The 26,039-nt window shown below is 41.2% G+C and overlaps 1 protein-coding gene across 1 annotated transcript in view; it reads right to left on the bottom strand.

The window, feature by feature from the left end:
* ZBTB16 (zinc finger and BTB domain containing 16) overlaps positions 1-25,300 on the bottom strand; it is a 131,550-nt gene extending 106,250 nt beyond the window's left edge. The window contains exons 1-2 of the mRNA XM_069740704.1: positions 25,148-25,300; positions 17,681-18,978 (exon numbers count right to left, since the gene is read on the bottom strand). Of these exons, the coding sequence (XP_069596805.1) occupies positions 17,681-18,909 (1,229 nt within the window). The 5' untranslated portion in view covers positions 18,910-18,978; positions 25,148-25,300. The remainder of the gene's footprint in view (positions 1-17,680; positions 18,979-25,147) is intronic.
* Between the last annotated feature and the right edge of the window lie 739 nt (positions 25,301-26,039).

Here is a 26,039-nt window from a genome sequence, read left to right as displayed (position 1 = left end):
AATCTCAAAAAACGGGGTGACAGGTTCCCTTTAACTATTCCAGTTGCAAATCTTTATTACATAATTGAATGTGTTGAGAACAATAAAACAAAAGTGATCAATGTAAATCAAAATTAATATTCCATAGAGGTCTAGATTTGGAATGATACTCAAAAGCAAATTATAAAGGCTGATCCAACTTCAGTAGAAATGCCTCAAGACAAGGAAATGATGCTCAGTGGTGTGTGTGGCCTCCATGTGCCTGTATGACCTCCCTACAACGCCTGGGCATGCTCCTTATGAGGTGGCGGATGTTCTACTGAGGGATCTCCTCCCAGACCTGGATTAAAGCAACATTCAATTTCTGAACAGTCTGTGGTGTTGGTAGATGAAACGAGGCATGATGTCGCTCATCTGCTCGACTGGATTCAGGTCTGGGGAACGGGCGGGCCAGTCCATAGGATCAATGCCTTCATCATGCAGGAATTGCTGTCACATTTCAGCCACATGAGGTCTGGCATTGTCACGCATCAGAAGAAACCCAGTGCCCACTGCACCAGTATATGGTCTCACAATGGGTCTGAAGAACTCATCCTGGTGCCCAATGGCAGTCAGGGCTCATCAGTCTAGCACATGGAGGGCTGTGCAGTGCTCCAAAGAAATGTCACCCCACACCATTACTGATCCACTCCCAAACCGGTCATGGAGGATGTTGTAGGCAGCAGAACGTTCTCCACGGCGTCTCCAGACAGTCACATGTGCTTAGTGTGAACCTGCTTTAATTTCCCTGCACGGTGTTGGGCTGTAAGCACAACACCAACTTGTGGACATTCTTCCCTCATACCATCCTCATGGAGTGTTTTTCACAGTTTGACCAGACACCTGGATGTTAGTGGCTTGCTGGAGGCCATTTTGCAGGGCTCTGGCATTGTTCCTCCTGTTTCACATGGCACAAAGGAGGAGGTAGCAGTTCTGCTGCTAGGTTGTTGCCCTCCTACGACCCCCTCCACTTCTCCTGGTATCTACACATCTGGACCCTGCTGACAGACACAGAAACCCTTCGCATTGATGTGCTATTCTGGACGAGCTGCACTACCTGACCAACTTCCATGGGTTGTACTGTAGACACTGCCTCATGCTACCATACAGTACCTCTAGGGGTGAGAGCAATGACAAAATGCAAAAGAGACCAAAACAAACAGCCAAAAATGATGAGAACAGAGAAATGGTCTGTGGTCACCCCTTTTGTAGTCACTCCTTTATAGGGGTTGTCTTGCTAATTTCCTATCATTTCTACCTGTTGTCTGTGCCATTTGCACAACAGCAGCAGAAATTGATTCACAATCAGTGTTGCTTCATAACTGGACAGGTTGATTTCACCGAAGTGTGATGGACTAGGAGTTCCATTGTGTTTAAGTGTTCCCACTTTTTTTTTTTTGGAGCAGTGTATAATAATCTGAGTCATAACCCACATTATGGCAGCGCACTCGGGAAGCACAGAATGCAAGGGTCCAAGGTAACTCAGCAAAAGAGAAAAAAAATAATTTACGGTATAATTAATTCATTTGTGCCAATTTAACAAATTAAATATGACCCATTTTGCACATGACACTTCCCTAAGGATGACCCTCCAGGCTCTATTTAAGCTTCAGTTGCTATTGGAGCCATCCTCTAGTAGGTCAACTAGCCATGGTCGCTCGTGCGCAGTGCAGTCTCTCTCCTCTAGCTTCCTGCCAGCATAGTTGTATGGGGTCTTAGGTGTCATTACACCGAGTAGGAGCTCATACAAGGAAGTGTATGCTGGTAACTGGGAGCAGCAATGTACTGGAAGATGGGGCACCATATACAGGGGACAGAAAAGACACTGCAGGATGGGCTGTATACAGAAGGCTGGGAGGAGCAATATATGACAGCAGGGACTAAAAGTAGGGATGTACTGAAAAAAAAAAAATAGGGTCCAAGGGGCATAGAGAATACACAGCAGTATAGGACGACACACAGGAGCTGATATTAGTGGAGTTTTGGTTCTTGCCTGCTGCCAAGAGACCAGCCATGTGAAACCGTCATATGCATCAATTGAGCAGCATTTGCAGTTTGAGGGCATGTGCACACGTCAGTATTTTTTCCGGACCAAATCCTGAGAATTCTGCCAGAAATCCGCGTTTTTTTTTTTTGTGCGGATTTCTCACGGAATTTGCGCGTTTTTTTGCGGAATTTTTGCGGATTTTTTTTTTTTTTTCCCCCCGGAATGTCCTTTTGGCTTAGAAATCCGCAAAAAGAGAGCATGTCCGGATTTTTTGCGGAAAAAAAAACACATACATCTGCAAAAAAAATGCGGAATGCATTCTAAATGATAGGATGCATAATTTTAGCGTTTTTTTATGCGGAATTATAGCGTTTTTATAGCGAAATTCCGCAAAAAAAAAAAAAAAAAAACACGCTAAAAATCCTGACGTGTGCACATACCCTGACACCACTGATAAATCTGCATCAGTCATCAAAACACATTGCTGTGCTGCCTAGTAATTAGAAGCTCCATTTTGCAGAATGGCAGGATAGCTGAGCTCTTTTACAACCAGCTAATGATGTAAAACCACACAGATAGCTATACTAATGTAAAAGGCAGAATATAAAAATCAGCCAGGCAGGATTCTGCACCGAAGCATAAGGTGAATTCTACATGTAAAGAAGAAAGGAATCAGGAGAAAGTAGGAAAGGAGGGAGGGTTCTGCAGCACTGAGGAGAAATGGGGTGCATCTGGGAAATGTAGTTTAGTTTCTGACAATTCAGCTCTGTAAAGCTGGATGTACCGAATAGCATGTAGGGATGAAAAAGACAAAGTTTCAAGAAAGAAACTATGTTTGGCTTAGTCCGTACATTAACATAGTATGCATTTACTGTGCTTTGTGAAATTAATGCAATTATGGGTATAACCCTTTAAAGACTCGTGTTTCATAGGGCAGTTTTTAAAACAAAAACTCTGGAGTAAGATGCACTAAACATTTTCAAAACTATTCAAAAATAATTAAGAAGTTTTGACCATCTATGTTCTAGAATAGTAAAGTTACACAAGGTACAAGTTTGTGAATTTCTTCACCAAAACATTTGCCACTTTCAGGTGACAAACTGTAGTAAATCGAAAATAAATTTGCCCTGCCCTTACAAGCACACATGCATTGATAAAATTCTTCCAATCTCCTCCCCCAATACTGTAAGTTCCTTATAATTCTGGGCTAGTTGTGATTTTGGGAAATTCTCTACTCACCTCTTAACCAATAAATATAATATTGAAATAGAATAGTTAACAAATTATTTTTTTACTACCAACCCAACATGCAGAAAGTGTGTGTGTGTGTGTGTGTGTGTGTGTGTGTGTGTGTGTGTGTGTGTGTGTGTGTGTGTGTGTGTACGTACATTCACACTGAAGGCATCAAAACTATGAATTAACACATGTGGAATTATATACTTAACAAAAGAGTGTGGAACAACTGAAATTATGTCTTATATTCTAGGTTCTTCAAAGTAGCCACCTTTTGCTTTGATGACTGCTTTGCACACTCTTGGCATTCTCTTGATGAGCTTCAAGAGGTAGTCACCGTGAATGGTTTTCACTTCACAGGTGTGCCCTGTCAGGTTTAATAAGTGGGATTTCTTGCCTTATAAATGGGGTTGGGACCATCAGTTGTGTTGTGCAGAAGTCTGGTGGATACACAGCTGATAGTCCTTCTGAATAGACTGTTATAATTTCTATTATGGCAAGGAAAAGCAGTTAAGTAAAGAAAAAGGAGTGGCCTTCATTACTTTAAGAAATGAAGGTCAGTCAGTCCAAAAAATTGGGCAAACTTTGAAAGTGTCCAAGTGCAGTGGCAAAAACCATCAACCGCTCCAAAGAAACTGGCTCACATGAGGACCGCCCCAGGAAAGGAAGACCAAGAGTCACCTCTGCTTCTGATGATAAGTTTATCCGAGTCACCAGCCTCAGAAATCACAGATTAACAGCAGCTCAGATTAGAGACCAGATCAATGCCACACAGAGTTGTAGCAGCAGACACATCTCTACAACAACTGTTAAGAGGAAACTTTGTGTAGCAGGCCTTCATGGTAAAATAGCTGCCGGGAAACCACAGGCAACAAGCAGAAGATACTTGTTTGGGCTAAAGAACACAAGGAATGGACATTAGACCAGTGGAAATCTGTGCTTTGGTCGGATGAGTCCAAATTTGAGATCTTTGGTTCCAATCACCGTGTCTTTGTGCGATGCAGAAAAGGTGAACGGATGGACTCTACATGCCTGGTTCCCACCGTGAAGCATGGAGGAGGTGTGATGGTGTGGGGGTGTGGGGGTGACACTGTTGGGGATTTATTCAAAATTGAAGGCATACTGAACCAGCATGGCTACCACAGCATCTTGCAGCGGCATGCTATTCCATCCGGTTTGCGTTTAGTTGGACCATCATTTATTTTTCAACAGGACAATGACCCCAAACACACCTCTAGGCTGTGTAAGGCCTATTTGACCAAGAAGGAGAGTGATGAGGGGCTACGCCAGATGACCTGGCCTCCACAGTCACCAGACCTGAACCCAATCGAGATGGTATGGGGTGAGCTGGACCGCAGAGTGAAGGCAAAAGGGCCAACAAGTGCTAAGCATCTCTGGGAACTCCTTCAAGATTGTTGGAAAACCATTCCCGGTGACTACCTCTTGAAGCTCATCAAGAGAATGCCAAGAATGTGCAAAGCAGTCAAAGCAAAAGGTGGCTACTTTGAAGAACCTAGAATATAAGACGTAATTTCAGTTGGTTCACACTTTTTTGTTAAGTATATAATTCCACATGTGTTAATTCATAGTTTTGATGCCTTCAGTGTGAATGTACAATTTTCAGTCATGAAAATACAGGAAAATCCTTAAATGAGAAGGTGCGTCCAAACTTTTGGTCTGTACTATAAATATATATAAAAATAATCTACAAGTATTCAAAAGTACAGGTTAGCGGAATATGCTAGACATATTGGGGAAGCCTACAGCCTGCAGTGATCCTGAAGTTACTGAACCGCCGCGCAACCTGCCCTACCCTCTCCTAGTGTTTCATCACCCATCCCCTGCAGACTGTGAGCCCTCGCGGGCAGGGTCCTCCCTCCTTATGTACCTGTGTGCCTTGTTATCTGCTCATGTTTAATGTATTTGTCTATATTTGCCTCGTATTCACATGTAAAGCGCCATGGAATAAATGGCGCTATAAAAATGTATAATAATAATAAAAAATGTATCCCTGCACTATGTCCTTGGTGTTACAGTTACAACTTTAGATTGTTTCCTGCAGGCACTAGATACCATGTAGCCCCGCTATCCTCTCCACACCACATACCCTCAAAATGCCCAACCTCTTCGTCACTTCTGACCTCCTTTTACTTATTTCTTTTTTTCCATCTAGATTTGATATCGCTCCATCTCGCAGAACCGCCTTGTTATAGAATAGTCAGCCTGTTATCTGTCGTAAAGTGTCAGTAAACATGTCACATAATTAAGGCTTGTATATCACTCACAGGAAGTTTTTGCAATGGTTAAGATATACACAGGGTGATGACAAAGTGGCCTGCTAATTAGCTGCATACCCAGGGTTGCGATTTGTAGATTAACCCCTTCACCTTCGAAACGGGTCACCTTAAAAAATATCCACAATACCCTCCAGCTAGAGCAAACTTTGTTGCAGCGACTGCATGAATGTCATCTACACCCTCATATGTGGCAGTGTTCAGACTGGAAACCTCCCGTGGAGACAAAGTGTCAAGAGATGACTACGAGATGTAACTAACTCAACTTTTCCTTTCCATAAAGCTCAGAAAGGCATTTGTTCATTCGTGTAGAACATTGTCCCTGGGTGCTAGAAACTAAGGCAGGCACTCAGCACATGGTGCAATTATTCCGCAAAGCTCCAAAGTCAACATCTTAGCCTAGTCTGCACTTCTTCACTTTAAGGAAAAGAAAAGGAAAGCGACAACCATTAGTGGTGCTAGAAAGAAAAAAAAATGGTTCTATGCAGTTGACCCCTTGTGGTGCAACCTGAGTTAAAGAGCAATCACACCTAATAATTAAGTCAAAAGCCAGGTAATGCTAGATAAGCTCCCGTGGCGTTAAATCGCAGAACGATCAGGTCATTTACAGAGATTTACTTAGAGGCTTTTTTTTTTTGCAAGTAAAAAATAAACTAGATTATTGGGGTTAAGAAAAAGAAGAAGAGCAGAGAAAAAGCCAAAACTTAATATACCTGCATCTTAGCTCTTGTTTTACGCAAGAACCCTCCACCCCCTTATTGCTCGAGCGCTTATCTTCATAAAAGGAAGATTCGGGGCTTGATCAGCAAATATTCAACAGATTGACTGATAATCTAGAAATGTAAAAATTTGGGGGTACGACCTCTGTCAAAAGTGTACAACCGCCCATCAATTAAATCATAAACATAAAATTTATTTTCCTTTTTGGTTTTAACCGTTTCATTTAAGAACGGCAAAATTAAAATCTAAAATAAATTGGACAAGTTAGTAATACCATAAGGCTATGTTCACACCTTGCGTTTTTGCTGCTTTTTTAATGGAAATTTTAAGCTGCGTTTTACAGTACCAGCAAAAGCTAGGACATCTCAGAAGTCCCATGCACACGCATTGTTGTATTTTTTTTTTTTTTCCTTCTCCTGACTGAATTGGAAAACTGACTTTTTTGCAAACTGCAGCAGGTCACTTTCAGCGTTTTTTTTTTTCCCATAGAAAGCAATGAGTAAGTGCAAAAAATGCACCAAAAAAAACAAAAACAAACAAAGACACAGGTATCAGGCTTTTTGCTGCATTTTTGGTGCAAAAACTTTGAGGTTGCATCATGATTTTTGGGGGAGCTAAACTAAGACAAGACAAGACAAAAAAAAACAAAAACACAGAACTTGCTTTTTTTAATTTTTTTTTTTTTAGTAGCTTCTTTACTGCCAAGAGAGCAAGTTTTGTCTGCAGAAAAAAAAAAAAAATAAATAAATAAAAAAAAAGAGAAAAAAAAAAAAAAAAGGGGGAATGTGAACACAAAACAAATACATAAAATATGTTTTAGGCTAAGATCTAGAGAAGTTAAAAAGGTGTAACACTTCTGGAATGAAATGAAAAGCATAAACTGGCACATTAGTCGGAAGAGGTTTACCAGCACCTTAATCCATGTAACCAGAAGACCTCCACCTCCTCCTGCCCGATCTGGAAGCAATTACAGACCATTAAATTGAACTGCCTACCACTAAATTTAACCCCAAAACACCAACACTTGCCACTTTACCCAAGTGAAGGGAGATTATAACTATTCCAAAATTATTGCAATCCTCTACAAAAAAACAAAACACACACCTTAAACTCATTTTTCCTGGACAGTTTTCTTGCGATTATACCCAGAAGAAAAGTTTCTAGCAAAACAAAACACCATTAAACCTTAAATCAAACTACGGTATTTAGATTATTTGCAACATGGAGAAATAGAAGTCTAAACTCCTAATAGAACAAACAATTGTTAACTAAATGTAGCCACTATAAAAAAAAAAAAAAAATACATGATTCTGACACAAGCCGTGTCTCCAACTAATGTCACATTTCATTAAAAAAAAAAAAATACTCTCAGGAATGAAGAAATCTCACGTGTGCGAATTGGTTTTAATACCAAACCGTCGCAGATCGACAAGTCCGATATTTACAAAATAGGTGCACATATTCATCTAAAATCCAGATGGGATGTAACCAGTTAACCAACCCCCTATATCCTTCTTCTAACAGCCCATAAATAAGTCACCTCAGCCTATTAGTGCTCCCTGCTTCACTTCAGTATAGGAGGCCCTGCTCCAAATCCCAGGAGCCTCTGACAGGGCACTGGCAAAGGTTACCCAGCTCAGGTCAGCTGGGAGGGGAACCTTCATTTCCTGAGCCAGGCCAAGGGCAGAGAAAGAATGAAACAGACTAATCACAGCCTTCCTCACAAAGGGAGACCAGGCCAAGGGACTGGCTTCCATTACGGAGACTCTCATACCAGGTGCCACCAATAAACAGGACCATTCCATTGCTGGCATTAATCAAGAGCTGCCGCTAGGATAGAAAGCTATATTAAAACCACTTAGTTCTTAATTTACCTCAACACTAGACGCACAAGGACTGAACCTTCTCCAGGTTTAACATGCGATCCAGTCCTGCTGGGAAGAGGACAACGCCATGGATCAAAACCCAAGGGTACCGTGCAACTGACGAAATGCAACTTTTCTCAGTTATAAAATTAAAATCCCAAAACACTTTGAAAGTCCAAATAGTAGCTTTGTAAATTAGTCCAAGATTACAATAAATTATTCAAAAGCGCCACATGCTGCACAGCAAGATGGATAATCCGGGCCAGAGCGATCATTAGTGCCAAAGCTGGCAAGATGAAGACAGTCAACGACGTCCAGCGAGCAGAAGTAACTTTGGGCAAGGGCTCAAGCTTTTGGGCTACAAGGCCAAACGGGTAGCACGTTGTCAGCTTGCTGACCAAGATTAAGACATTACAGAAAGAAATAAAAATAAATGGGGGACATTTTGGAGGTTACTACATTAAAGTTCAGAACCGGTTTTTGGTCACAAATTTAAAATGGAGAAACCCCCAAAAAGTAAAAATGAGTAATATTATATTTTATACACACATACTATCCAGCCTCACTCAATGCAAGTGTATTGAGCAAGCCCGGATACAGTCTTGTTGGAATGTGGCCTGACAGGTTATATCTATCCCTACCGGACACATTCCGACTAGACTGTATCCGATCTTGCTCAGTACATTTGCACTGAGCAAGGGCTGATGCAGTCTAGTTGTCTTATGACAGCAGAAGAGTCATATTGACAGTCGCGCCCCCGCCTCTACCGGCAGCAGAGTGTCCTCACAGCTCGCAGTGCAAGCGATGGGATGGAATGGCTGCAGACTTGTCACTTTAGCCCGGAAAACCAAGTTAAGGCTACGTTCACGTTTTGCAAAATCCGCAAGTTTAAGTGGATTTTGCTTCTCATCAACTTTTCACGACAAAAAGGTAAAATCCGTACAAAATAAGTATCAGGCTGCAGATACAAAGAAAAAAAATCCACACTACAGGGCAATTTATGAACAGAATAAACTTTTGCAATTTGTAAAAAGATTTGTTGAAATCTCATCTTCACAACCGATGCTGCTTTGTGCGCTTGCAGCGCCCCAGAGACCTGGTCGTTGCAGTATGGCGCTCTGCCGCTAAGGGGAGCAGCGGTACGTCTGATGGCACTAAGGAGTTCTCCTGACCAGGTATCAGTAGAACACATTACACTTCACACTCCGGCCACTAGGGGGAGAAAAAGGCTTTATTTATTGGGCCACTCCTCACACTGGTAAAACTAGGGGCTGGGGAGGAAGTTAGTCAGAAGCTGACTGGGTTGGAACCAGGCAACATCCTGTGCCAGGGGGTGTTGCAGGGAGAAGGCACAGGGGGGTCCCTGTCAGGCGTGGGAACCTGGCAGGTGCCTAGCGAACAGAACAGAACGTAACGGAACCGCGCCTGCACACCCCGCGGCGGTATCCAGGAGAGAGACACGAAGGGAAGGATATTGTGGAACAGTGTAAACGAGATCAGCACAAAGGAGAGCCAGTAAGAGTTGTGCCGAGAGAGGAAGGCAACATCTTACTGAGGCGCGTAGTCGGTGGCCGGATCACCGTAAGAGTAACTGACTTCAGGCCTTACTTCCAATTCCGCTGGACAGTTTATCATAGGTTGGCTGTCTACCTTACTACACCTACGAAGACATAGGGGGCAACATTGGGAGAGGGGCGTCTCTAGGGTCCCGGAAGACCTCCAAATCTTCCCGTCAAACGGGTGGCGTCCTAGCCATAACATATCTGGGGGACGTTAGAAACTAGTAACATCTGGAACCAAAGAACGAGAGAGAGAGAAAGAGAGCTGTAGAGAATGAACGAACGAGAGCAGCAGTTGTGAGGACTATTCCGAATGCTCAGCAGGGTAGCACTACAACACACAGGCGCTAGTGGTAGGCAACGATTTCCATCTGCGAAGGAAACTCTGGATGTGCCCATCGGACCGGCCGGTCTCTGAGAGCCCTGTTAAACGTACTCTGGATTGAGGATATTGAAGCCTTCAGTAAAGAGGTAAAGAGACTGCAACCTTGTGTCCTCGTTATTGCCTGCACCTCACACCATCACCATCTACCTTACTGGGAAGCCCTGGGGACATACTTCACCTGTGGGAAGTTACACCATCCAGCTGCCATTCCATCACCCCAGCGTCGGTCACCCTGACCGAACACCACAGGTGGCGTCACAAACCCCGGACAGACTGTCCCACCATCTTTATTGGACGCCCCTTAGCAGGGTCACGACCGGGTCCAGCCACCGTGACAACCGCATAACCGAGAAGAAAGGACCGGTACCGAGTGACCCGTGGCCCTGTGTCTGGGGGCTCTCCACGCTCAAATCCACAACATGTGAATTAACCTTAAATCAACTTGTGTTTTACAAAATAAACTTTGCCATTACATCAGATATCAAGTTGATCATAGTTAGCAAAAACTAAAAGTATAAATTACAAATTTTATGTTTTTTCCCCTCCACTTTGTACGGATGATTGAGATTTTTTTTTTTTTAAATTTCTAAACTTCAGTCTCTAGCCACAATTGTTGCGTAAACAGAACCAAAATGTGGGTGGAGGGAAGTACATAGACGGAGGATATGAGCGATGTGTGCGAGGCTCGCAGGTCTATCGAGGAGCGCTATATGGAAACGGCATAAATATTATTAACACACGTCCAACAATAAGGATTTTTTATCATCACGACAGTTTGATCCCGCTGCATCATCAGCTTGAAATATTCACGTGTAAGGCGGAGGAGGTGCATGTAGTATATCAAAATTACCCTATTATACAAACTGGGGGGGAACTTATTGAACAGGACATAAATGATTCTGCTCATCCCCAATGGTTATGGACAACTGACAAGGGTCTACATATGATGATGAACTGGCTCAGTAATTAAGAGCACCATCTTCAAATTAATCTTTTTAGGGAGATAACTATGACTAATATTCCATTAAAAGTCATGTGAAATCTCTAGACTTAGGTTGTCTAATTCAGGTCCAGCTCATAAACGATCGAGACCCCTGGCTCCCATTTGTAATCAAATTTCACTAGGTCATAGTGGATTATTGGTGAAAAACCACTCAATGGGGTGTGTAAAGGGTGCACAGTCGACGGGACCTCACAGTCAGGAGGAGCTTTATGGTTTTATATACCCACTTCTGGGAACTTGTGATCTAAAGAACGGAATAATCTCCCATGTATATTTAGTCTTTACACTTCCATAACTATATAGAATGGGTGTATGATTACGCTTTTATAACTCAAGAGTCTTCAGGTGGCCAAAGGAGAGGAAAATAAAATAAATCAAGGATCCTTCAACTAGAACCTGCATTGCTTAACCCCATCCTCCCTGGATGGCACAAATACGTTCAGAGCTGCCGCGCGACAACGTAACCACAGGTATCATGAAAACCTGACTCAGTGTGCAGGAATTTACTGTATGCCGTCTACTGTAAGATGACAAGGTGAACACTACTTCATTCCACATCTGAGGACACAGAAGTATCAAGTGTGAGTAATGTGCACTCATACACGATGACGTCAAATCATGAGAATTTGTGACTATCAAAAAAAAAAAAAAAAAGGGGGGGGGGGGAACCTGGCAATTTCAAAGCGTAATACTTTCTGCAAATACAGGCAAAATTTTGCTCTTTCCACCAAAGAACATGCACTTTAAAAAAACAAAACAAAAAAACACTTTCTACTTTCATCACTAGGTTCGCACAGCGACATTGCAAATGCGGGGGCTGGAAAAAGGACGTGAAGTCATCATACGCTTCCTCGCATCCTCTTTAGCTTGAGCTATACGGTTTGGTTTTAAAGGACATGTGTAAAAGGTGGTTGGTGGCATGGATGACCATGAAAAGACACGTGTAACACTGAGGTCTCCTAGGATTGTATCCAACCACTTTGAAACCGTTTGATGCAAGCACAGTTTTAGAAATGTCAAAACAACGTTAACATAAGGCTGTGGACAGACAAATTGCAACCCTTTTTTCCCCCATTGATGTCGCATACGCTATCTGTAATGTTTTTTCAGCGTTTTATAACTTTCTCTCCCCGGCCCTAGTACCAAACTGTGACAGCTTCCCACTACCCAGATTCACCACACAATGGCTGCTGCATTCCCACCCTCAGCTTTTATACAGACCATGATAGTCCCTCCTAAGCCAGTTAGGCATAGTACGTACAAGCTTATAGTCTCCACAATGATGAAAAATAATATTGAAAGAAACTTACAATCCGCATGACAAACAGCTGACAGTGGAGGCAGGCTTGAAAAACGGAACACCGATATGAAGATTATAGCAAGTGGGAGTGTAATGATATTTTGGTCATCGTCGGGTATATTCGAGAACTCATGAATAGTACAGAAGGGGCATCTATACCATTGGGAACGGCAACTGTGCAATGGGCAAGAATGGGAAGTAGGAGTGACGAAGACGTCAGTGGTTAAGAGTTTTCAACGACTCCAGGATCATAGTGGAACATTCATGAGTAGAAGCTTCCGGAACAAAGGCGAGTGTATATAGCCCAAAACCCGATGTCCACTTTGGTTAGCTTAAATTTTATTAAATACAACAAAAAATAAAAATTGTATTAAAACTGACAGTAATTTTAAAAAACATAGATCAGGAAATAATGACCCAGAGGGACACCAAGATTTCAACTGCCTAGGGGTCTCCACAGTGTTTAATCCAGCACTGGTAGCCCGCTCCTGAGGTCATGTCATCCTTCTCTGGCTGATGCAATCTTCTGCTTTATATAAAACTCAGCTTTTTTTTCCAGTAATTTGCACAAAATTGAATTACAATTTGTTCAAATTCACCAAAGTTTAGAAAATTCGACACATTTATTCTCTCATCTCTACCAGCTTCTCAATTATACCCTCAATATTACCAACAAAGTTAATGTTACTCCACTGTGACATGATGACCTACAAGACCGCAATGAATGAATAAATGCTACCCTAGAGTTCGGGGGTCCTCAGCGATTTACAATGTAGTCTAGTCCATCGGAAAAAAAACAACCAAATCTTAATTCTCTAAATATACGAGCATAAACCTTTATCAGAGATATTTGAGGCTTAGGTATTATTTTGAAATGTAGGGTCCCAATTTTCCAGCAGGGGATGGATGATTAATATATAGATCATCTAATTGAACTTTCAGGCTATGTTCCCACATTGAGCTTTTGATGTTGCAAATTTTCTGCACCCATTAAGTAAAATAGGTTACTTGCATTTTTTCGAAAATACACAGCGCTTAAACAAACAAAAAAAAAACCCAGCCACACCAAAACCTCATCATGGGAATATAGCCTTAAGTTCCAAACAATTGATGGTTTCCTCACCAGGTGCATTCCATGGTTGTCTTCTTCTAAATAAGATTATCTAATGGAATTTCAGGTTGACTCCAGTAAAGTGAATGTGGCGGATTTGTAATACCACATACAACCTGTAGAAGTAATTTAGGCACTGTTTTTGGAAGGCGGCAGCCATGTTATTCTAGTCATTTAAAAAAAAAAAAAAAAAAACCATCTAAAGAGGTTATCTGGGGACAAATGCCTCTGAACCAAGCGATGTCAATGGCGTTCTGGCTTTCACATTTTTAGAGCACATCTCCTATCCTAATGAACAGGACAACACAAAATACCTCCGGAGCCTCATCCGGGGCGAACGGTTTATCTTCATAAGACAGGAGCGGCTCTAGACAATCCCTTTAAGAAGTGACACCATAACAAACCCTATACTATGACATCACAACAATTTCCCTACAGTCTCTTATTGGCCAAATAGAAAAGTAAAAAAAGTTTGAGTTCCTATTAATCACTTTTAGAAACTTTTTTTTTTTTTTAATTAAATACTTTATTTCCAATTATGGCAAAACTTAAGTCTCCCACATTAATGTAAAAAAAAAAAAAAATGAATATTTAATACATAAACAAGCGCAGACATAGGATTTTAAGTAAAAGCACCCACTTCTAACCTGTGCAGAGTTACGCTTTATGCACAAGACTTTAGCTGAATATTGGTGATGAGCGAATGTGCTGGTATAAGGTGTTATCGGAGCATTCTAACCGAGTGTCTTCGGTGTGCTCGAATAATATGTTCGAGTCGCCGCGGCTGTTCGACAGGCGCAACAAATACAGGGATTACCGGGTTGTTAGAATCCCTGCATGTGTTCCGGCTGTCGAATAGCCACAGGGACCCGAACAGATCTTTCGTGGATGCCGAAGTCACTCCGTTAGCACCTGAGCATGCTCGGATAATACCCGATCCCAGCACATTCGCTCAACACTAGTGATGAGCGAATATACTTGTTACTCGAGATTTCTCGAGCGCGCTCGGGTGTCCTTCGAGTATTTTTTAGTGCCGCAGCTGAATGATTTACATCTGTTAGCCAGTATAAGTACATGTGGAGGTTCCCTAGCAGCCAGGCAACCCCCACATGTAGTTATGCTGGCTAACAGATGTAAATCATTCAGCTGCGGCAAGAAAACAATCTCCGAGCACTAAAAAAAAAAAATACTGAGGACCCCGCCGAGCATGCTCGAGAAATCTCAAGTAACGAGTATATTCGCTCAACACTACTCATCACCATTGATTATCTATTTTGTAAAAAAAAAAAATGAACCCTACAATCCACTGCGTCATCATCCTTTCTTGCACTCAAATTAAAGCAGGTCTTGTTTCTAATATAAAAGTAATGCGATGCACGTCAGGCGTAAACAGGCAAGCGATGATTACAGTCAATTCAGATGGTATGCATCACCATGTCAAAATTAAAGCACAAACACACCCACAAATGTTCATCCGCAGTACTGTACCTTTAATAGCTGGGTACTGAAAAGAACAAAATGTTACACACAAGCGCACCACACCTCACACGTGCGGCGAGCCAGCTCTTCTATCCCACACCTAGCATCATCTCATTATGCCAAGCTCCGCGATGATTAACTTTTGTGAATGGCCAATAGGATACAGTGTTTAACTAGTACATTGTGTCCTCTCTTTTTACAGTTCCCTGTTCCCGGTGATTAAGATCTGGAAGTTTGTGCAAATTATCTCCGATGTGACAATCTGTACTGTACAGAGGAGGATTGGGAGACAGGTTAGAGTCTTTATATGGAGAACAACAAAAATAATGACGCTCCCTCTAGGTTTGTGGAGGTTGTGTAATTGGGCACAGATTAGAAGAGGTCTGGTGTACACGCAAATAAAACGTCACTTGGTCTCGAAAATGAGACATTATCAAAAATTGCAGGACAAGTTGTAAGGAGATGATGCAGGATGCAAACAAAACGCCCCCAACCCTGGATAAATCAAGTGGTATCTACATCGTATCTAACTCTAGCAACAAAAAGAAAAACTAATGAGGGGGGGGGGGGGGACCTTCAGCAAACAACCCCAAGACACAACTACGAAAAAGGAAGCAAGAATGCAACGTGGGGGGACATGGCAGACATTCACGAAGCTTGTGACCCCGATTCATTGTTCTCATTGTTGTTCCAATTTTCTTGAGAATTTGCTCTTTTTTTTTTTTTTTAGTTGGTTTGTTAGTGGCCCCCTTATTCACTTTACGATTTACATCTGAAAATTATTTCTCCCTCAAAAAACTTTGCTCATCGAGAGGTTTACACACAAATTCCAGAAATGCAACTTTTACTAAAATGTTTATTTTTTTTTAAATTTTTTTACAGCCATGGAACTTTTTAAAGAACTTGCTACTTTTGGTGCCAAAAAGAAGTGATGAAATCGGATCTGATGTGTCTTAATGCATTTTTTTTCCGCCAGTGCCACACTTCACCATGGACTCTGTGTGGTAGTGCTGAGCATTCACTCAAGTGAGACAAGGATGAGCTGAAAAACCAGACACCACCAAAAGAGCAATGGTGGCTAGGTTTATTTTTTTGTTCCATTCTTGGACAATCTCTTTAAGGAGTAGCCTGGGGTGAAAAAAAAAAAAAAAAAAAAGTCTGCAGTCACTGCCAATAGTGTGAGATGCGACCAGTCATAATTCGCCTTTAATCCCCTTGCGGGTGGGTGGTCATGTGACCTTATGGTTGCAATTTGCATACTAGCAGTCACATACCAACTAGACTTGTCTGTCTTCTCTTAATTCAGACTAGTCTAAGTCTGCATAAGAACGCAAGTATACAAAATAGCATCATTGCGGTCACGCGACCACCCACAATGCACAGGGAATCATGAAAGTGTCCACAGCCCACACTGTCGCAGTTCGGGAGACAAGTCACAGTGACTGCAGACTTTTCATTTCATTTGAGACAACCTCTAACATACTTGTGACCTATGTTGGGGCAACATTGGGAGAGCCCTTTGATTACTTTTAAGGGATCAAGAAGTGAGGGAAAACGCATGCCCTAATGGCAAACAAAGGATGTCAAACTTCTAGTGTACAGACACTACAGTAATGGCGCATTTAAAACGGGACTAAAGTGGCTAGGCATTGCTCATTATTTCCACTGCTCGCCTAATTTTTTTTTTTTTTTTTTTTAAACCACCATAAGGTTTCAGAGATAAAGACTTTATGCTCATAGGGCAATGAAGCAAAGCAGTTTTAAGACACGCCCCAGAGGATCCTCTGATCCAGAAATGCCTGGTAAAGACTGTAAAAATGAGCACTCAATGAAAAAGGTCCATAGTTTTTAGAACAGTGTAGCAGAAAACAAAGCAGAAAATTCAGAAGCAGCGGGAATAAAAAAATAGCAAAACAGAAAGAAAAAAAAAAAAAGAAAGAAAAAAAAAAAGAGAAGAGAGCACTTTTGTCTGGGTTTCAGTGTAAACAGGGGATGCGCTGCCGAGAGGATACAGCATGGGGCAGAACAATCACATTAGCCATCACTCAAGCTTAGTTTTTACGCTACGTACAGATATGTTCTTTCCTTTTTTCAGACCAAAGGGAATGGGTCATTGTAAAAGAAAGAAGTACGGTATTAATTACCACTCGAAAATACCCCATGTCCCAGCATCAAACTGCCTGGAAGTAATAACATTCTGTCCATACATCCACTAGACTGCTGAAGAGTAAGGTGGCTGACGGGCAGGACATCAACACTACTGATGGGATGGAGTCAAACCCCTCAGCCACCTGACTCTGCAGCACGTCAGTGGTCTCAATGATCATTAGTGAGGCTATCTGAGCTGGGGATATAGAGGGGTTGGTTGAAATACCATCTTATCTAGTCTCAAAACATGACATATGCCACGTTGTATGGTGGACGGGATGTCAAAGGGAGCCCTTCAGCTCCAAATGACTGTTCGAACCAAGCACTGTGCACCTTCCCACCTACTGTATTACTGAACATCTCAAGTATGCTCTTCCTTGATTGACAGATCTAGCTTTAAAGGAGCCAAAGATAGATGGAAAACAAGAAGGTGGAAAGCTGCACTCAACTGTTTGTCCACCCCAAGAGGTGCATGGAGCACGTGTGCTTGGCTTGAACACTTTTTTTGCTGATTATTTCTTTTCAACGTGTAAAAAAAAATAATATAAAATATTTAGAGATGAATTCTAGAACTATACCTGTGATGTTCAATCGAGTCATTGTCTGGAAGATTCGCTCCACACACGCTGCATCGCTCACTCATGTTTCTACCTTCGTTCTTCATCCCAGCGGCAATTTCACCAAGCTTATTAAACAACTCTCTCTGAATGAAACCTTGGGGAAGAAGTCCACCATAAGCACTAAAGTCCATTGATACTGCAAGTGCTGGTTGCATGTGAAGAGCAGAAGCCATAGATGTTGGCACACTAATCATAGATTCACCCTTATGGTTTGGTAGAACAGAGTAGACACTTAGATGCTTCTCTGCATGAGAAATTGCATGTTCTTGAGCAAGGCTAAAAGCTTGACCCAATTCCAAAGACTGATCTGGAGCATTTTCATCACGGGGAAAGGTAAGATCTCGAGCACTTGTGATGACACTACTGCGGGTCGGGGTTCCAGGACTCTCCTTGGCCTTTTCATCAGATTTGTCTCCACACGATGCACTAGATTCTGCTGTTGGGCTATCACGGTTAGTGCTTTCATCAACTTGCATAACCTCGGTCTTTACTTCTGAAAGACCTTGTAGTCTGCTGGTGGAGTGCAAGTCTAGTGCATTTTGTTGCAATGCTCCTTGGAGCAATGACTGGCCAATGGTCATTAAACTATCTACTGCAGTCTTAGTTGGGCTCATACCAGAAAGTCCATATGACGTTGACACTGATGGACTTTGGTCCACCAAGTTCTGATTGCCCATGCTGGCATAGCCACTTTCTTCACTGGAATGCTTTGCGTTCAACATGTTTTTAATAAATCTTGATTTTCTGTCTTCTTCATCGTCCACGGCTCTGTCACTTGTACACAAGTCTCCATCATTCTCTTCTGAAGCTTGGATAGTTTCTAATATCTTCAGACACTGCTCTTCTAAATACTCAATTTCTAGAATTTCTGCTGCATACAGAAGGTCATCCAGATCTTCCACCTTGGCTTGAAGAGTGGCAGTGTAAGCATACTCCAAAATCTGTTGAAAGGTCTTTGGCGACAAAAAGTCCAAGGTGTAATGCTGGCTGCTACGATGGAAGAGTATTTCAAACATCTTACTAGTACAAGCCAATACTGTCCTATGGGCATGAAACTCTTGAGTGTCCACCATGATCACCACATCACAGAGCGTCCCCGCCAACCGCATCTGGTTGGCTTTTAGGAGAAGCCCCGAGGGGTGATTGGGGTTTTGCAACTGTATCATACCCATATTAGTCAAATCCATAATTCTCCTGGGGTGTAGTCATTAGTCTCGCTGTTTGATCTGGTCGGCCAATCACTGAAACCAATGGACCTACGGATAGAATAAGAACAAGAAATTAGTCAATGAGGAGCAGAGAAGTCATGCCTTTAAAATAGAGACAGATCGCATGTTTAAGCAATATTTTCATACAATAAGTTTATCCAATACTGCTCCCGGCGCTCATCATAGGCATGTTCAACACAAGACGTATCACCTGTCATTACTGAAGTTACACCGTTTTCCGCAACACCGTGGAAACTTACTTTGCAGCCATCTTTCATTTCTTAGGTTTATTGATTATGCCATTTTATTTGTACATGGAATTATTTCATTATTTGGGTTCTCTTTGGCAAATCGTAGTGGAACCACAGCCATACAGGTTAGGAAACAACTGGCAGATCAATCCCAAAAGCCAACATGTAAACAGGGTACTTCAAGGACCCATTCTTGGGATCAGTGAGGAGCCCAGTGTTGGGGGTCCCAACGATCGACACATTACGCATCCCGTGGTTGGTGATAACTTGCTAAAATTAGAACCTTGATCCTTAACTAGGTATTTTTTGCACCAATATATGCACTTTATGACTGCTTCACATACAACGTAGTTTTATGCATGGTCCTCCTAGACTGACCTTCTTGCAGGTACTTGTCCAGCTCATCTTTTAAATGCAATATATGCATATGTATATAACAACTGATTGTCTATACTATTTACCTTGTGTTCTGTGCCATTTTATGTCGGAGTTGTGGTTTGACATTTGACATAAATGTAACAACGTGTTGCCCAATGTTTGTAGGAGTTACACCATAAGTGGGTGTCAGTAGAAGGTGCAACCCAAGGCCGGTACTAAATGATATACCATAATATAGAACTATTTTGTAATCTGTTCCAAATATCAAAACAAAAACAAAAAAGTTATAAAAAAAAAAAAATGGATTCTTTTCTTTAGAGATTTCCAATGTCAGAACTTTTTTTTTTCTGCACTGCGTAGACCAAAAGTTTGCTTAGCCAAGAATGACCTTATAGTCTGTGTCACATGAAGGGACTTGAAGATAATAGTAAAGACGTAAAATCTGTTGAAGGACAGGGGTCAGGAGTTCTACTAGATGCAAAGATTCAGAGGAAGAAAAAGGTTAGTAAGTGGAGTTCCACAGGGATTTCTGCTTGGAGCAAAGATGTGTAATGTCTTCATTAGCGGGAGAGCAAGTGATTGAGAAGGCACACTCCCCAACAATGGCAAAGATCTTGACATTCCAAAAGGACGAAGCTAAACTAAGATTAATAAAATATATAATAACAAATATATAAAACAAAAAAAAAAAAAAAAAAACACAAGTAGAAATTCTACAGAGTCCTGAACAATAAAGAAATACGGGGTTTTTTTGGACTATAATGGATTTATTAGGACTGAGCCCCGCAACCTATGACGGAATCATACCAATCACAGACACCTAGGAGATGGATCAGAGATATAGGATCTACAGAGGACGAAGCATAAGAGTATAAGTCTCCGTTACCTCCGTCTGAAGCCTTTACTTGCATATTCGAGAAGAAAATTATGCTGAACATGGCACAATTCTTTTTATATTAATGCAGTGGAAACTTCTATAGAACATGATAGACCCCATAATTTGTCATTTAGGTTATATTCATTTATAATAAAAGCCGCAATTCCAAAACTAATATGATAATTGGGCTACGGCAAGAAGTTCATTACAATTTCATTTGATGAAACACCATAACTGGGGGTGTAATGAACTTTAGTCCTTGGCGCACTGGTTTTGCATTGACTGCAGGTCAACAGAAGGAATCATTGTAGAAATGTGAGATAGTACAAGTCTCTTATAAAGGGTGTAATATGCTGTATTACATCTCTGTATAAAGTGATCACGAGTAGACACGGTGTTCTTCCATCATTTGGTATCAATCAGACCAGACAAGCAAAACGAGATACTACTGCGTCCATGAGGTTTAAAGCCTTTTAGACCATCTAGAATACGTTACTACCAAAATGTGCAATGGAGTGCAAGGCTCTGAATAAAGAAAACTTTATTTTTTAGGATATTGAATTTTCTCAAGGTGTTGATTGAAATCTTGATCAACCACAAAGAATGAAAAAAAATAAATATGATTTTTGTTTTTACTTGGTAGGAGGACATTAAATAAAATTAAATTATTGCCATATTCCAATGGCCGCGCCTTTCCCCACCCTGCCCCATTACCCTACCCAATCCTCTCTTCTTCTTTCTACCCCTCTATCTCTTCTCTACTCTAATCTCTTTGTTTGTTTTCCACCCCTTCTTTAGTTTGAATATGCATTGTGATTACTGAATAGTCATAATGAGAATTAATATAGGTTATTATTCACTTCAATTGTTCTTTACTGTCAACATATTATAATATCAATCAGTAGTATTACTTTTTAGAATGTTAAGTGCAAGATACATGATGTTGCTGTAATGCATTTCTTGTCTAACGTGTAATTTTACCTGGTATTTTGCTGATATACTAGAGTGCATCGTTTACTTTTATTCTTCTTGCTTCACTCAATAAACATGATTTAAACAAAAATTATTGCCATATTAAAGTAATGTCAGTGGCCAAAACTCAATTTTAAAGCAAAACAGCAACCAGGTATCATCAATGGGAGGCTGTAGAGTTATTGCAAAAAAAAACAATGTAAAGATTTGCCCAAAATGCAGAAATGTCAAATCCAACATCATGGCATCTTTGGATTCTCTTCCTACAACGCCGAGCAACTTTCACCGACTCTTACAGCCAAGCTAAAGATGCAAAGAAACATAATGGCAAGTCCAGGCATTTACTTATTTCTGACCAACTCTCACACAAGCCAGCAACAGCCATAAACACAGGTTTGCGTTACTGTGTAACAAAAGAACGTGCAGTCTGGAGGGATGCTTTATTGGACTTGTCAGACTCGGAATAATAGTGACAATTGAGGTTCGTGTAACAAAAAGTACAAAGCGGAAAGCTTTAACATTAAATCTATTGTTTTACACCGCACTTATATCCTATATAAAATTACAGTGAGGAGTTCCAAAAGTTATAGGACAAGCAGAAATAAAATGGAGCACTATGCTTGGTAGAAAAGCTCAACAGTTAAACTTATAAATTTCATTTTAATTTCTGAAAGAACGCCATTCAACCTTTAATATAATCTAAGAGCTAGACAACATAACATATCCATCATTAAAACCAATGAATAGCCTAAATATCAGCAATATATCATAATATGTTAGCAGTTGAAGGGATAAATGACCTTTTTTAAAAAAATAAATAAAAAAAAAATTATATATATATATATATATATATATATATATATATATATATATATATATATATATATATATATATATATATATATATAATTTTTTTTTTTTAACAGTCTTTAGACCGGTGTTAAATTGTCTATTTCTTCTTGCTATATCACAACATAGCAGTTGCTGCCAAATATTTGTTTACCACAATTACCAGAGCCCTTATATTTGCAATATGTGGAAAAAAATGGGACTGTGCCTTTAATTGGCAATGTTTTTCCATCAAATGCTCCCAAATGTAATATAGTGCCCCCTCATGGTCACACGAGTGCCAATATAGCCAATTGCCATTTCCTTTAAATAATCACAAACACCCCCACAAAAGTGCCTGGATGATGGCGTTGGGATCATTATATTAACCTATGCAGTGCAATGATGCATACGTTATTCTTCTTGTAGTGCAGTCCTATGTAAAACTAGATACATTTGCACAGTATGTAAACACAATGCACGGGCACTGTTACCCCACAGCTCTATTCTTCTTTGGATGAAGCCCCCCCAAAACATCTCTAAACCCCAAACTTTCCTTTCAAAGCTGCAATTAATCACATTGCTATCGCTTCGCCTGATTAAAAGGAACATCCGCCTTCAGATCCTACAGAATATTCATCCAAGTCGCCTGTTCTATAAAAGGATATTACAATATTACTATTATATGGACTCCAATAACTTGAGAGAGCCTGATAGAAGAAACCATTGATCTTTTCCTATCTCCATAGGTCAAAGTACCTGGTTTATACTAACACCATAAGGACAGAACATATTGTGTCTCAAGTTAGCCAACATTCCTACAGGTCCAAGTCAAACACTATCACATCTCTCCAAAATCCACTATGAAACGACAGTTTGTAAAGCACCTGGTATAAAACGAGCACAAAAATGCATTGAGAATGGCAAGAAAATACAAATAAGTCTAGATAAAAAGGAGGTTAAGAAAACAGATCCCCCCCCTCAAAATAGCGGCTGGTCCTATTGTGTGGTCAAAGGCAAGAATGTTTTTGTCTGTAGCAAAGTACAAGGCAGTTCTACAGTGCGGAGGGTCAGGAGGATGGAAACCAGAGCCCCAAATAAAAACAAAACCCCCTTTTTTTTTTGTGATGTCACCCAGAATATAAAAAAAAGCAAATATTACCTCTGGCGCTGCCTTTAACATACCTTGACATGGCTTTAAAAGTAAACACCTGCATTGCTTATCAATCAGGGCATAAGATAATACAGGGTAATTGATTACTGATTGTAGGAGGAAGCTGTCTACAATCCCAGCTCTAAAGGAGGAAAAAAAAAAAAAAAAGTGTTACACCTAATTTATGATGTGTTAAAATATGGGCTACAGTTCAGTCCCATCCATAAAAGAAATCTATTTCTGCGCTACTTTATGGATGTGTAAGCATTCTTAGGAACAAAACTGTTAAGTCTCTGTTAAAAAAAAAAGATAGTCACACAGCAAGAAATAAAGAAAAAAACAAAAAAACAAGACAATGGCAATAGGAAGTTATACCAGTGATCAATGGGGGGAAAGCCAAATATCAGCTCCAGCGAGACCCCTATTGAAAAGGGGATAGCTTCTCTCTTAAACTATATTCAATGTAGTCACCGGATTGCGGTCTCTATCTTTGTAGCTGGGGGTTGTATCCATTGACAGAGCTCCTTTTGATGACTTGGAAGGGTTAATGAGTCAACTATTAAAGCCCCTTTATCAGTGGTGTATTGCCCGGAATCAGTTTCCTTTAAACCTTAGGCAAAACTAGTTTAATATATATATATATATATATATATATATATATATATATATATATATATATATATATATATATATATATATAATTTTCCATTCAACATGTATAATAGATAGATAGATATCCTTCATTCAACATGTATAATATATAGATAGATATTATTGACATGAAGATGAGGTGGAAGAATTAACCTTTTCAGGGCTGCATAGGAGGGTTGGGAGGAAAGGAGGACATACTATGATGCTTTATGAAAATTTAGACATTGGCAATAATGGGCAAGAACAGGTAAAACACCAGAGGAGACAGCAGAGGCTGCTTAAAATTCACTCCCAGCAGAGGTTTCTAATGTGTTTTCGGTTCTGTCTAGCTACCACATGTAATGAATATCTGAATATTAAGTCCTGGTCAGCCTGGGCTAATAATACAGACAGCATACAAAAGAGCGAAGGAGATGGATTCCCAAAAATGTTAGAACATAGGATGTATGATGGTGGTGGTGGTAATACACACAGACAATGGGAATAGTGGAGGTGCTACATACATAGAGGGAAAGTGGAGGCAGAAGAAGAAATGACCATCACAGAATGAATCAAGAACAGACTCAAAAAAATTCAACAGACAGGGAGGAATCCACTGCACATCAATCACAGGGAGGAGAAGACTATTTCAGGAGAATTTGCCTCCTTCTTCTTCTTCCTCTTCCCCCAGTGTTGCATGTAGCAGACATAAACAAGTGATAATAATGATGCCTGCCACATTTCCCTGTCCCCTGCCTCACTCCACCAGGCACTGTCTGAACACAGCACAGCCCTTTAAATCTACACACATACATAGTATAGAAATATACACCCCAACAAAACAAAAAGCATCGGGGACACCCCAAGCCTGAGAATAATCAATGCTGAGATTAGCTTTTTATTTACAAATAAAAAAGGAAAGAAAAAAAAAAATTCCCCGACAATAGAAGCAAGTTGTAAAGTGGCCACAATGTATCCTGACAGCAGCAACAACTTGTCTAAACAAACAAAGCAACAATGTAAGAAGCAAGTTGTGGACGGAGCGGGAGGATGAGGAGGATGAGGAGGATGAGGAGGAGGAGGATGGTCGGCGGCTGAAGTTGGAGCAGGTCAGTCGGGTGCACTCACCTGTGCTGCAGGCTCGCGGTGTGTGCCCCTCTCTGCAGGCAGGCAGGCATGTGTGTGTGTGAGGGGATGGATGGATGGATGCACTCAGTGTTGCAGCCGCCGCCGGCTCCAGCAGTTCACACTGCCCGCTCTCATGCTCACTAGCTCCGCTCTGCTTTAAGGTTAGCAAATCAACAGCGGTGACGTCACGCCGGGCGCCTGGAACACATGCCCCCCCCCCCCCCTCACACAGAATGGATCGGCCCCGCCGCCATCTTTACTGCTGGCAAAGAGGCAGAGGGAGATGCTGCAGTGAGGGCGGGCGGCTGTCAGTCACCCTGAGGGGAGCAGGACGGCGACGGTTAGTAGCGGAGCTCTGACTGCACGGCCAGTAGCTGGGAAACAAAGGGGCTTTATTCAAATAAAATGTGTGTGTATATATATAATGCATTGTTAGTTTCTGACTCAGGGTGATGTGGGGCCACAAGTCACAAAGTAAGGCTACGTTCACACATGCGGCTTTGGACGCGGCGGCGCCGCCGCAAAACAACGCACGCGTCATGCTTCCCTATCTTTAACATTGGGGACGCATGCGCGTTCGTTTTCATGCGTTTCGGGTGCGTTTGGCGACGCATGCGTCCTTTCGACGCACCTGGCAGTGCGTTGCAAACGCAACATGTTGCATTTTTTCTGCGTCCAAAATTTAAAAAAAAAAACGCTTGCGGCGCACTTGCGTTGTATTTGCGTCGTCGAAGCTTCAAAACCTCCATTGAAGTGTATTGGCAACGCAGAAGACGCAAGTACTTGCGTTGTTGTGCGTTGTAGGACGCATGCGTTCTTTACTTAAAAAAAAAAATGAAAAGACCCTATATAGTAAAAAAGGGTTGAACGCATGCGTCAAAAATGCATGCGT

The sequence above is a fragment of the Ranitomeya imitator genome, chromosome 10 (genome assembly GCF_032444005.1).
Source record: "Ranitomeya imitator isolate aRanImi1 chromosome 10, aRanImi1.pri, whole genome shotgun sequence".
In the NCBI taxonomy this organism is placed as follows: domain Eukaryota; kingdom Metazoa; phylum Chordata; class Amphibia; order Anura; family Dendrobatidae; genus Ranitomeya; species Ranitomeya imitator.
This window is presented reverse-complemented; position numbering and strand designations above follow the sequence as displayed.